The following is a 12,623-nucleotide window of genomic DNA, read 5'->3' on the forward strand; positions in this document are numbered from 1 at the left end:
CAAATTATTATTACCCAAGTTAGCAATAAATAAGTGATTACTAAAGTTATTATCACCCAAGTTAAAATAAATAAATTATAATAAGTAAGTTATTATCACCCAAGTTAAAATAAATAAATAAATAACAATTATTATAAATAAGTTATTCTTACCCAAGTTATTATTATACAAGCTAGTCATACATTATAATTATAATAAATACATTTATATTACCCAAGTTATTAGTCTTATCCAGGCTAGTAATACATTATTTAAAACAATAATGACAATAATGATAATAATAAATAAGTTATTATTAAACACAGGCTGGATGGCCATCTGTCAGGGGTGCTTTGAATGCAATATTCCTGCTTCTTGGCAGAATGGGGTTGGACTAGATGGCCCATGAGGTCTCTTCCAACTCTTGGATTCTATGATTCTAGATAGATAGATAGATACAAAGATATATAGAGAGAGATATGGAGATAGATAGATAGATATGGATAGAGACAGAGAGATAGATATATCCATAGATATAGAGAGAGATATGGATAGAGATAGATATGGATATAGAGAGATATGGATGTAGCTAGATATAGATGGATTCTAGGATTCCCCAAGCTAGTCCTCAATCAATGTGGCGCTTGCGCAGAAACGCCCACTCTCTGGTTCTCTCACCCGCCCCTCCTTGTCCCCTCTGTGGGAGCGCGAGCCTTGGTCACGCGCCGCGCAGGCGCAGAACGCTCCCTTCCCAGTTCCGATCCGCTCCGTCCCTTCTCCCTTTGTTGGCCTAAAGTTGGGGGCGCGCATGCGTGGTCCTTCCTTTCCTCCGCGCGCCCTCTTTTCCTTTCCTTGCATCCGCTCCGCGCGTGCGCACATGTGTGTCTGTGTGTGTGTGTGCCGAGCGGCACGCGGGAGGGGGCGGAGCCTCTCGCGCGCCGTGCCCGTTGCTAGCCTTCCTTATGAGCGCGCGGCGCGGCCGTTGAGGAGGCAGACCTGGTCCTGTCAGCGGCTCCTGGAGGACCGAGAGAGGCCGGCCGGGCTATGACCTGCCTCCCGGGCTACCCTTGCGCCGCCGTCCGCGCTTTGCTCAAGACTTCGCGGCGGCACCACCATCACCACCACCACCACCAGCAACAGCAGCCACATTCTCCGCCGCCTCCTCTTTCTCCGCCCTTCCTTCAGCGGCGCTTCCTCCGCTTGGGCAAGGTGTCCGCCGCGCTGGCGGGGCGAGAGCCTCCCCCTTCCACGCAGAGGGCCGCGGAGGGCGGGTTCCGCCCGGCCCGGGTGGCCGTGGTGGCCAAGACCACGCGCTACGAGTTCGAGCAGCAGCGGTACCGTTACGCCGGCCTCTCCGAGGAGGACCTCAAGCAGCTGGTGAGCCGCCTCTCCACACCAGGCCTTGGCCCGCTTTTGGACTCCACAAGTCCAAGTCGCCCACTCCTCTGTGTGCCCAGGGGGGAGTCTCTCATTTGGTATCAGCCATTGGTTGAGGTTCTGGGTTTGAGCCTGCCACTTTTGGACTCTCGCTTGCTGGGGTGTTCCAGCGAGTGTCTCTCTAGATCTTAGAAAACTATGTCTCCCACCATTCCTAAGGGTGTATTGTCGAAGGGTTGTGAGTTTTCCAGGCTGTATAGCCATGTTCCAGAAGCATTCTCTTCTGACGTTTCGCCCACATGTATAAGCAGCCATCCTCAGAGGTTGTGAGGTCTGTTGGAAACTAGGCAAGGGAGATTTAAATATCTGTGGCATGCCCAGGGTGGGAGAAAACTCTTGTCTGCCTGAGGCAAGTGTTGCAATTGGCCGCCTTGAGTAGCATTAATAATAATAATAATAACAACAATTCACTTCCCAAGGATATCAGACATGCCCCAACTCTGGCAGTCTTTAGTGAGTAGCATGAATAATAATAATAATAACAACAACAACAACAACAACAATTCACTTCCCAAGGATATCAGACATGCCCCAACTCTGGCAGTCTTTAGTGAGTAGCATGAATAATAATAATAATAATAATAATAATAATAATAACAACAGCAACAACAATTCACTTCCCAAGGATATCAGACATGCCCCAATTCTGGCAGTCTTTCGTGAGTAGCATGAATAATAATAATAATAATAATAATAATAACAACAACAACAACAACAATTCACTTCCCAAGGATATCAGACATGCCCCAACTCTGGCAGTCTTTAGTGAGTAGCATGAATAATAATAATAATAATAATAACAACAACAACAACAATTCACTTCCCAAGGATATCAGACATGCCCCAACTCTGGCAGTCTTTAGTGAGTAGCATGAATAATAATAATTATAATAATAACAACAACAACAACAATTCACTTCCCAAGGATATCAGACATGCCCCAACTCTGGCAGTCTTTAGTGAGTAGCATGATTAATAATAATAATGACAACAACAACAATTCACTTCCCAAGGATATCAGACATGCCCCAACTCTGGCAGTCTTTAGTGAGTAGCATGATTAATAATAATAATGACAACAACAACAATTCACTTCCCAAGGATATCAGACATGCCCCAACTCTGGCAGTCTTTAGTGAGTAGCATGAATAATAATAATAATAATAAGAACAACAACAACAACAACAACAATTCACTTCCCAAGGATATCAGACATGCCCCAACTCTGGCAGTCTTTAGTGAGTAGCATGAATAATAATAATAATTATAATAATAATAACAACAACAACAACAATTCACTTCCCAAGGATATCAGACATGCCCCAACTCTGGCAGTCTTTAGTGAGTAGCATGAATAATACTAATAATTATAATAATAACAACAACAACAGCAACAATTCACCTCCCAAGGATATCAGACATGCCCCAACTCTGGCAGTCTTTAGGAGGAGCCTAAAAACGTGGTTGTTCCAGTCTAGTGTGCCTTCCCAGAATAAGGAAAATTCTCAGCAATATGCGCTCAAAATGCACTTTACCATTGATTTAGGACCTACTGCATGCCCTCATTTCTCTTTGAAAAACCCTATCCCAGTTATATTTTACCTTGTTCATGCTCAGCATTATTTTTTAATTTTAAATTATTACATTTGGCCCGGCCATAGGTTTTTTAAATGCTTGTGTGTTATTGTTATTGTTATTGTTTATTTTTGCTTATGTGATTTATATTAATTGTTTTGTATTTTTTTTCCTTATTTTGTTATTGCTTTTGTTTGTTGGTGTACTGTGGGCTTGGCCTCATGTAAGCTGCGCTGAGTCCCTTGGGGAGATGGTAGTGGGGTATAAATAAAGTTTTTTATTATTATTATTAGCATTAAATGGCCTTGCAGCTTCAAGATCAGTCTGCTTACCTGGGGGAATCCTTTGTTGGGAGGTGTTTGATGGCCCTTATTGATTCTTTTCTGCAATTCCTCTGTTTTAATAATAATAATAATAATAATAATAATAATAGTATACATCTGCAGCTGGGAGATGGTACTGTATATACCGGAGTATAAGCCAACCTGAATATAAGCCGAGGCACCAAATTTTACCCAAAAAACCCCCTGGGAAAACGTATTGCTTCAAGTATAAGCCGAGGGTAGGAAATGCAGGAGCTACTGGTAAATTTCAAAATAAAAATAGATACAAATACAATTACAGCCATAGATTTTAAATGTGCACTATTTTATTTCTCGTGTCAGGGCAGCCAGTCAATTATATTACATTTCTAACAGAGCAAAGCAAACAAACAGAGAAAATACAAAATGTGTGAGTTTGGTAGTTGATTAGATGTCCTTTGACCAGTATCTGGCCACTTGGAGTGCTTCTGGTGTTGCTGCAAGAAGGTCCTCCATGGTGCATGTGGCAGGGCTCAGGTTGCATTGCAGCAGGTGGTCCGTGCTTTGCTCCTCTCCGTACTCGCATGTCGAGGATTCCACTTTGTAGCCCCATTTCTGAAGGTTGGCTCTGCATCTTGTGGTGCCAGAATGCAGTCTGTTCAGCGCCTTCCAAGTCGCCCAGTCCTCTGTGTGCCCAGGGGGGAGTTTCTCATTTGGTATCAGCCATTGGTTGAGGTTCTGGGTTTGAGCCTGCCACTTTTGGACTCTCGCTTACTGAGGTGTTCTAGCGAGTGTCTCTGTAGATCTTAGAAAACTATGTCTGGATTTAAGTCGTTGGCGTGCTGGCTGATACCCAAACAAGGGATGAGCTTGTACAAGGTGCACTGTACCTTGTTTAATGTTTATGCTATTTGTGTATGAGATTTATTTTAATTGCTTTGTATTGTATCTGTTATTGCTTGTATTGCTTGTATTGTTGTATTGTGGGCTCGGCCTCATGTAAGCCGCACCGAGTCCCTTGGGGGGATGGTAGCAGGGTATAAATAAAGTATTATTATTATTATTATTATTATTATTATTATTACATTAATTGAGGCATCAGTAGGTTAAATGTTTTGAATATTTACATAAAACTATAATTTAAGATAAGACTGTGGAACTCTGATTGAACCATTATTCTAACCTTCTTCAGTGTAAATGTGCTTGCATATCCTTCCAATAAAAATAGAGTAAAATAATAAATGTAATAATATTACTACGAATAATAGAGTAAAATAATAAATGTAATAATAAAAACAATAATGAAGTAGAATGATCAATGTAATAACAACAACAACAATAATAATAACAAAACATTTATTATGTATTTCTAACAGGGTAAAATAATAAATAACCTTGACTCGAATATAAGCCAAGTGGGACTTTTTCAGCCTAAAAAAAGGGCTGAAAAGCTAGGCTTATACTCAAGTATATATAGTAATTTTGTCAGCACCGATTTTGTTTAAGTGCAGACCAAGGTCTTTAGGCACTGCACCCAGTGTGCCGATCACCTCTGGGACCACCTTTACTGGCTTGTGCCAGAGTCTTTGCAGTTCGGGATCTGCACGCATTATTTGCAGATACATCACACAGTCCTAGATACTTGGGAAGTGTCCAATGTGTGATCCAATACAACAGCCAGCAGAGTGATCTTATCTGCTGGGGACTCATCTTGTTGTGTTTCAAATAATAATAGTATACTTTATTTATATTCTGCCCTACTCTCCTAGGAGACTGTTGCTCTTTATTTACTGCCCCTATTTTAGAGGGCTTTTTTTAAATACTGGTAGCCAGATTTTGTTCATTTTCATGGTTTCATCCTTTCTGTTGAAATTGTGGATTTCAGTGACTTCTCTGTGTACTTTGAGATGTTAGTTGTTAGAGTGGAACAACATTTCTGTGTTGTCAAATAATATGCTGTGTCTAGGTTGGTTCATCAGGTGCTCTGCTATGGCTGACTTCTCTGGTTGAGTTAGTCTGCAGTGCCTTTTGTGTTTCTTGATTTGTGTTAGGACAATGCTGCGTTTGGTGGACCCAATGTAGACTTGTCCACAGCTGAATGGTATACTGTAGACTCCTGCAGAGGTGAGAGGATTGCTCTTTTCCTTTGCTGAATGTAGCATTTATTGTATGATATTTGTATATGTATTTTTTTGTGTTATATTTTAACTCTGTCTGACTGGGCTCAGTCTCCATATAAACTGTCCCAAATTCCTTCGGGGAGATGGTGGTGGGATACAAAAATTAAGTTATTATTATTATTATTATTATTATTATTATAGAATCATAGAATCAAAGAGTTGGAAGAGACCTCAAGGGCCATCCAGTCCAACCCCCTGCCAAGAAGCAGGAATATTGCATTCAAATCACCCCTGACAAATGGCCATCCAGCCTCTGCTTAAAAGCTTCCAAAGAAGGAGCCTCCACCACACTCCAGGGCAGAGAGTTCCACTGCTGAACGGCTCTCACAGTCAGGAAGTTCTTCCTAATGTTCAGATGGAATCTCCTCTCTTATTATATTGTAAATGTGATAGATCAATAGGTACCACTCCAGCGGGACAGTAACGGCGATCCATGCAGTCATGCCAGCCACATGACCTTGGAAGTGTCTACAGGCAGCGTCGGCTCTTTGGCTTAGAAATGGAGATGAGCACCAATCCCCAGAGTCGGCCATGACTGGACTTAATGTCAGGGGAAAACCTTTACCTTATTATTACTACTACTACTATTATTATTAATGGGTCTGTAGATAGTTTGTATATTGTGTTTCTTCATCAGCTTCCCTATGTTAACCAGTGGTTCCCTTGATGTATGGTAAGAACACTTTTTCTCTGAATGGATCTTTGTCTTTGTTCTCGTGGCGTGTTCTTGAAGCTAATCACCTCCCAACACCTCCAGGCAGTAAGCAGCCAGACCTTGAAGTTGCAAGGCCATTAAATGCTAATCAAGGTGACCAATTGCAACATTCACACCTGCCTCAAACAGACAAGAGTTCTTTCTCCCACCGTGGACATTCCACAGATACATACATGCAGGCAAAACATCAGGAGTGAATGCTTCTGGAACATGGCCATACACCCTGGAAAACTCATAGCAAGCCAGCCAATAGGCTGTTAGGAATTGTGGGAGTTGGAGTCCAAAATACTTGGGAGGACCCAAGTTTGCCCAGGCCTGATCTATACTCCTATAACTCTATGGCTTGTACAAGGACAAAAATAAGATACTACACTTAGTAAAAAAAAAAAAATGTATAGGTACAGGATGGGTGATGCCTCATTCAATAACAGTCCATGTGAAAAACATCTTGGAATCTTTGTGGACAACAAGTGGAACATCAGCCAATCATGTGATGCAGCAACTAAAAAAGCCAATGGGATTTTGGGCTGCATCAAAAGGAGTATAGTGTCTAGATTCAGGGGAAATCACAGTGCCTTTGTATTCTGCTTTTGTTAGATCTCACCTGGAATACTATATCCAATTCTAGGTACCACAGTTTAAAATAGACAAGCTGGAAGGTGTCCAGAGGAGGGAGACGAAACTAATGAAAGGTCTGGAGGCCATGTGCTATAAGGAGCGTCTTAAAGAGCTGAGTCTGTTTAGCCTGCTGAAGAGAAGGTTGCGAGGAGACATTATGACCATGCATAAATATGTGAAAGGAGGTCATATGAAAGAGGGAGCAGACTTGTTTTCTGCTGTCCTTGAAACTAGGATTCGGAGCCATGGGTACAAATAACAGGAAAAGTGATTCCACCTGAACATGAGGAAGAACTTCCTGACGGTAAAAGCTATTCAGCAGTGGAACTCTCAAGGGACCGTATCTCCTCCTACAAACCTGCAAGAGCCCTGAGATCATCAGGAGAGACCCTTTTCTCGGTCCCACCACCATCACAGGTGTGTTTGGTGGGAACGAGAGAGAGGGCTTTCTCGGTGGTGGCTCCGTGGTTCTTCCTAAAGCAGTGGTTCTCAATCTGTGGGTCCCCAGATGTTTTGGTTTTCAGTTCCCAGAAATCCTAACAGCTGGTAAACTGGCTGGGATTTCTGGGAGTTGTAGGCCAAAACACCTGGGGAGCTATAGGTTGAGAACCACTGTCCTAGAGGATGTGATCGGTCCTTACTGTCCTTTCGGTTCCAAATAAAAACCTTTTTGTGGAACCATGCCTTTCCTGATGACCTTGAATAGGCAGCTGCCGGACAGCTCTGACAATGTACAGTCTTAGCAACTATGCTAGATACGGCAATATCTCCATATAGCCGAAAGGAATTGAGCTATCTGGGAGCTCAATACAATTGTTTTATGAAGAATCTCAGTCCCCTGAGCTTTAAGGAATTGTTTATGACGTTTATTGTAATTTATTAATCTGTTTAATTTTTGATATGTGTTGTGTATTATTTGTTTCCTGTGATTTTGTTGAATTTTTATGCTATGTTATTTTGCTGTTACATATGCCACTTTGAGTCCCCCATGGGAGAAAAGCAAGATAAAATAAATAAATAAATAACTCTGCCTTGGAGTGTGGTGGAAGCTTCTTTCTTGGAAGCCTTTAAATAGGGGTTGGGTGCCCTTTTGTGATCTCTTCCAACTTCATTATTCTGTGATTCTATGATTTGAATAAAGCATTGCAACAAATTAAACACCACACAACTAAAATTGTGGACTTGGGGCCCTTCCACACAGCTATATAACCCAGAATATCAAGGCAGAATAACCTTCAATATCTGCTTTGAATTGGAATATCAGTGTGACACTGGCGTGTATCCCAGGTCCAAGCAGATAATGTGCGATTTTATTCAGATGTGTAGAAGGGGGCTTGAGATGAATCAAAATTTCAAAAAAAAAAAAAACATTTAAGATTTATGGGAGATGGGGGTGGCACTGAGGGCAAGGCCACATCCGCTGATTGCAGCGCCCAGGCAGGCTTGTATATGGAGATGCGATCAGCCAAATATATTAGATCCAAACATACAAACACACACACACACACATATATGGTCCAAACATATAAAAAAAATCAGAAGCTCGCCACTGAATTGAAGATTGCCATTTGTTATTGGAGATAATGGGTTTAGGCTTCGGAAATGTTGGTCACCCTTCTCTGGGCAGGTTCCAGCTTGTCTATAGTGTTTTTATTCATTGTGTGCATTTGTAGTGTTTTTGCTGTGTTTATGAATTTTATTTGTTTTGTAACCCACCTCAAGTCATGAGGAGAGGTGGGTAAGAAATGAAATAATAATAATAATAATAATAATAATAATTATTATCCTTTTTGAATTGTGGTGCCTAGAACTGGACATGGTGTTATTCTAGGTGATGTCTAACCAGTATAAAGAAGGATTGTTATTTTGCTTGATTTCGACACCATATCCTATTGATGTAGCTCAGTTCCCGCATAAGGAAATTCAGGAAACCCCTGCTTATCTTCACTTCACTTCACTTTACTTTATTTCTTAATTAGTCGCTCTCCACCAAGGTGCTCCGAGCGACTTACAATTTAAAATAGCATTTACACAATATAAAAACATGCTTATCTGACAGGTTGGAAAACTGAATAAGTTTAAAAAAAACAGAAATGTAATTTGGCTGATGAAAAACAAAAATAATGCCTACAGTATATTATAGTGTATGTGTGAGTAGGTCCGAGAAAGCCTCATAGGGAAAGAAAACTGTTGTAATAGCAAACCACTCATTAAATAAATGAAAATTGCCTGTAATTTTCTGACCTTTTAATTCATTCTTTCATTGTATCTTAGGGCCCTTCCACACAGCCATATAACCCAGAATATCAAGGCAGAAAATCCCACAATATCTACTTTGAAATGGGTTATCTGAACCCACACTGCTATATATTCCAGTTCAAAGTGGAAAATGTGGGATTTTATTCAGCTGTGTGGAAGTGGCCCTAGTCTGCAGAGCAGCAGAAAGCAAGCTTCGCTCTCCTCAATATGACATTCCTTCAGATATTTAAAGGATGTCACATCGAGGAGAGAGCATGCATGCTCTCCATCTCTTTCTCTTCCCATGGATTGAAATCAGGTACCTCATGAGGTGGATGTTCTTGCTAGGGATCCTAGCACACTCAGCATCACCAGGGTGCTGAACAGGTTTAGGTCCCTGTTTCCCAAAATGCTCCCAAATTGCCCATCTGGGTGACTGAGGGTACGACTACAGTGTAGAATGAATGTGGTTTGATGTCAGACTACCATGGCTCAATGCAAGGGAATCCTGGGAGTTGTAGTTTTATAACGTCTTTAGTTTTATAACGTCTGCCAAATAGTGCTGATGCGTCACCAAACTACAAATCCCAGAGTGGCATGGGATTGAGCCACGGCAGTCAGTGGTCAAACTGCATTCATTCTACTACAGTGTAGATGTTCTCCTTATAAAGCTACAACATCCATTATTCCACAGCATTGAGCCATGACAGTTAAAGTAGCATTCATTGGTTAGCGTAGATGCAGCCTGAGAGAGTGACACCTTTGCTTTTTGATGGCTCAGTGTACACAAACTCAGTTTCATGCGCACAATATTTAATGAAAACATTATGTGTGAAACTACTTTCAGGCAGTAAGGTATATATGAAAAATAAATAAATTTGGTGTTTATAGACTTGGGTTCCATCTCCAAGAGATTTTATGATGTACCGCAGATACCAGGATCTCCATGGGTACCAAAGGGCAAAGGCAAATACCTTCTGAACAAATCTTGCCAATAAAACCCTGTGATAGGGTAGCTATGAATCAGAAACAAGTTGAAGACACACAGAACAAAGTTGTTAAGGTTATCACCTGATACTGTTCCATTATCACAGGTATACTTTTTCCAAAATAGCACTGTGATTTTTTTATAGCGAGATTAAATACTATATCAAAGACCAAACTGGCTATTTTGTGTATCTTTATCCTTCTTACTATAGAGAACTAAATTACTAGGTAGGATAGATTTTGAACACAGAGAATCAGATGGCAGGGGAAAAGTTAAAAAAAATTCTCTTGTGCACACATTTAGCTCTTCTGGCTTCAGTCTCAGCCATCCACTGGTCATTTTGAGATCTTTTGAAAATCCCCATCTGTTTTGTTACTAAATGGCTATTAACCATTATTTCTGTTGCATGCATATTTGTTTATTCTGAAGATATTGTCAGCTGTTGGTATTTGATTTTCATAGTTAGCCTTTTAGATCCTCTCTTGTTGGTTTTTTTTTATTCCTGTAATGACCATACGAACATGAATAAATCAAAAGTAGGTTAGAACCTGCTGGTAGATCTCTATTTGGTTTGCACTAAAACAAGAAAAAAAGGGACTGAACACCAGCGAAGTGTGGGCTTTGGCCAGTTCTGATACTCAAGAGTTATTCTGGGAGTATGTCTTTAGTACCAGGGCCCAACTGATAAATCTGAAGGTAAATAGGCTGGAGAAGATACCATAGAACTGAAGTCAGCCCATCCCAAATGTAGTCACTATAGTTCAGCTAGTTTAGTGTCTTGTAAGATTAATATCATCCAACAAAGCAGTCATTTAATTGAAGGAAAGGGCAAATGTACGTATTTGCACATCTTCAGAGTCATAGGGCAGTGACCACTAACACAGAGGAACATCGGTCCCTTGATTATTTTGAGCTTTGGTCACTGAACTAATATTTATTCTTCAGAGAAGTGCTATCTATAGGTAACCAGTTATAACCTTAGCCAGCACTGTGGTCTCTCATGATTTTATTGCACTACAACTGCAGTATTTGCCGGAAGCAATAATTTTATATATATATTTCAGTAAATTTTCTAGACTTTAAAATTATGCAGTTTCATTTTGCAGATATTTTCAGGAATCCAATAGCATAGTATTAGATCAGGTCCAAGACTTATCTAATCTGATATCCTGTTCCTACAGTTCCCAACTGGGAAATATGTTAACATAAAATTAGTTAGAAGCACTCTTCTTCTCCCATTCTCCAGCATTTTCTCCCATTTTCAGTCTTATTCTTCATATCTAATCTTCTATGTAAATAAAAATGTAATGTTCGTTTGTGGGATTAACAGAACTCAAAAACCGCTGGGTGAATTGCAGCCAAATTTGGACACAAGACACCAACCAAAGCAATCTATGTCTTTCACTCAAAAAAATTCCTCCCCCAAAAACCCGATAAGACCTTTAAATTTTTAAAAAGGAAAAAGAGAACACCGCGCATGTGTGCAAACCCATTATCTTCCCCCTACCTCCGCCGCGCGGGCACAGCCAGTGCGAAAGGCACCAGTGGCCATCCTCCCTCACTGCTGGATCATGGCAAGAGGCAAGGGAGGCTAGGAGCACCGAGGAGGCCACCTTCCCTTCCCCTTCTGTTCAGTTCTGTCATTGGTGGAGTTCAGCACACTCATTGATTGAAAGTGAACTAAAAATCCCTAATCTCAAACACCAGCCTAAGCAGCAGAGGCGGAGGCAAAGAGTCCTCTTCCTGCACCTCCTGTCTCGCTCAAGACCTACAGAACATCATACACAGATTGGGCCACAGCAACGCGTGGCAGGGGACAGCTAGTCCCTTTATAAAATTATCCGTGGTAGTGACCATCATCTCATGATAAGGAATTTCACATAGTTTGACTTGATTCCTGATCTTACAGAAAAGGTAGGGTATTACTGAAGTTGTCTTCAGTTATCCCCTCCCCTGCCTTTTCTCTTAAGATCAGGAATCAAGACGGCTTTAAAATTAAAGTGATTACAATATAGTTAAAAACATACTGTTTTTTACAGTAAAACAAAATTAAATCATTACCAATATTAAAACAATTTAAAACAGACTTAAAATGAGGGGAAAGTGAATTAAACAAAACAATTTAAAACAATACAACACCCTCAGAAAAGCCTTTTAATTAAAACACTTCAGTTTATGCTGGAATAAAAAGAAAACTTTGCTGTTGATAGAAAAATAGCAAGGAGTGCTAGAACCTAGTGGCCAGTCCCTAAGACATCCCTACTTCTACCAATCATACTTATTTTTCCTACCATTTAACTATACAGTATACTAGTACTATAAGAGATGTATTAGTACTTGTATATTGTAGGAAAGGATGATAACCTTATTTTCTTTCACTTGCTGCACAACATGTGCAGCAAACGTCTGTTTTCTCAGCTGAAGAAACCCAAACATTGTAAACTTTCCTGTTTGGGGAGTTCTCTAGCATTTTGATAATTTGATAATTTGGGTGCCCCTCCCAGCACCATTTCCAGATCTACAGGACCTTTTCTGAGGTATGGTATGTTTGTACCATAAAGGCATGATGACTAGCAGTTTACTTTTTACAT

General features: G+C 40.6%; 1 protein-coding gene across 3 annotated transcripts in view; it reads left to right on the forward strand.

Annotated features, from left to right (window-relative positions):
* Positions 1 to 880: 880 nt before the first annotated feature.
* The window catches only part of NADK2 (NAD kinase 2, mitochondrial), a 36,364-nt gene continuing 24,621 nt past the window's right edge, over positions 881 to 12,623 (forward strand). The window contains exon 1 of one of the 3 annotated variants that reach the window (XM_060761393.2): positions 881 to 1,356. In XM_060761393.2, the coding sequence (XP_060617376.2) occupies positions 1,024 to 1,356 (333 nt within the window). In that variant the 5' untranslated portion in view covers positions 881 to 1,023. The remainder of the gene's footprint in view (positions 1,357 to 12,623) is intronic. The other 2 variants (XM_060761392.2, XM_060761394.2) reach the window with 2 other exon arrangements.

This window comes from Anolis sagrei, chromosome 2, assembly GCF_037176765.1.
Source record: "Anolis sagrei isolate rAnoSag1 chromosome 2, rAnoSag1.mat, whole genome shotgun sequence".
Lineage (NCBI taxonomy): Eukaryota > Metazoa > Chordata > Lepidosauria > Squamata > Dactyloidae > Anolis > Anolis sagrei.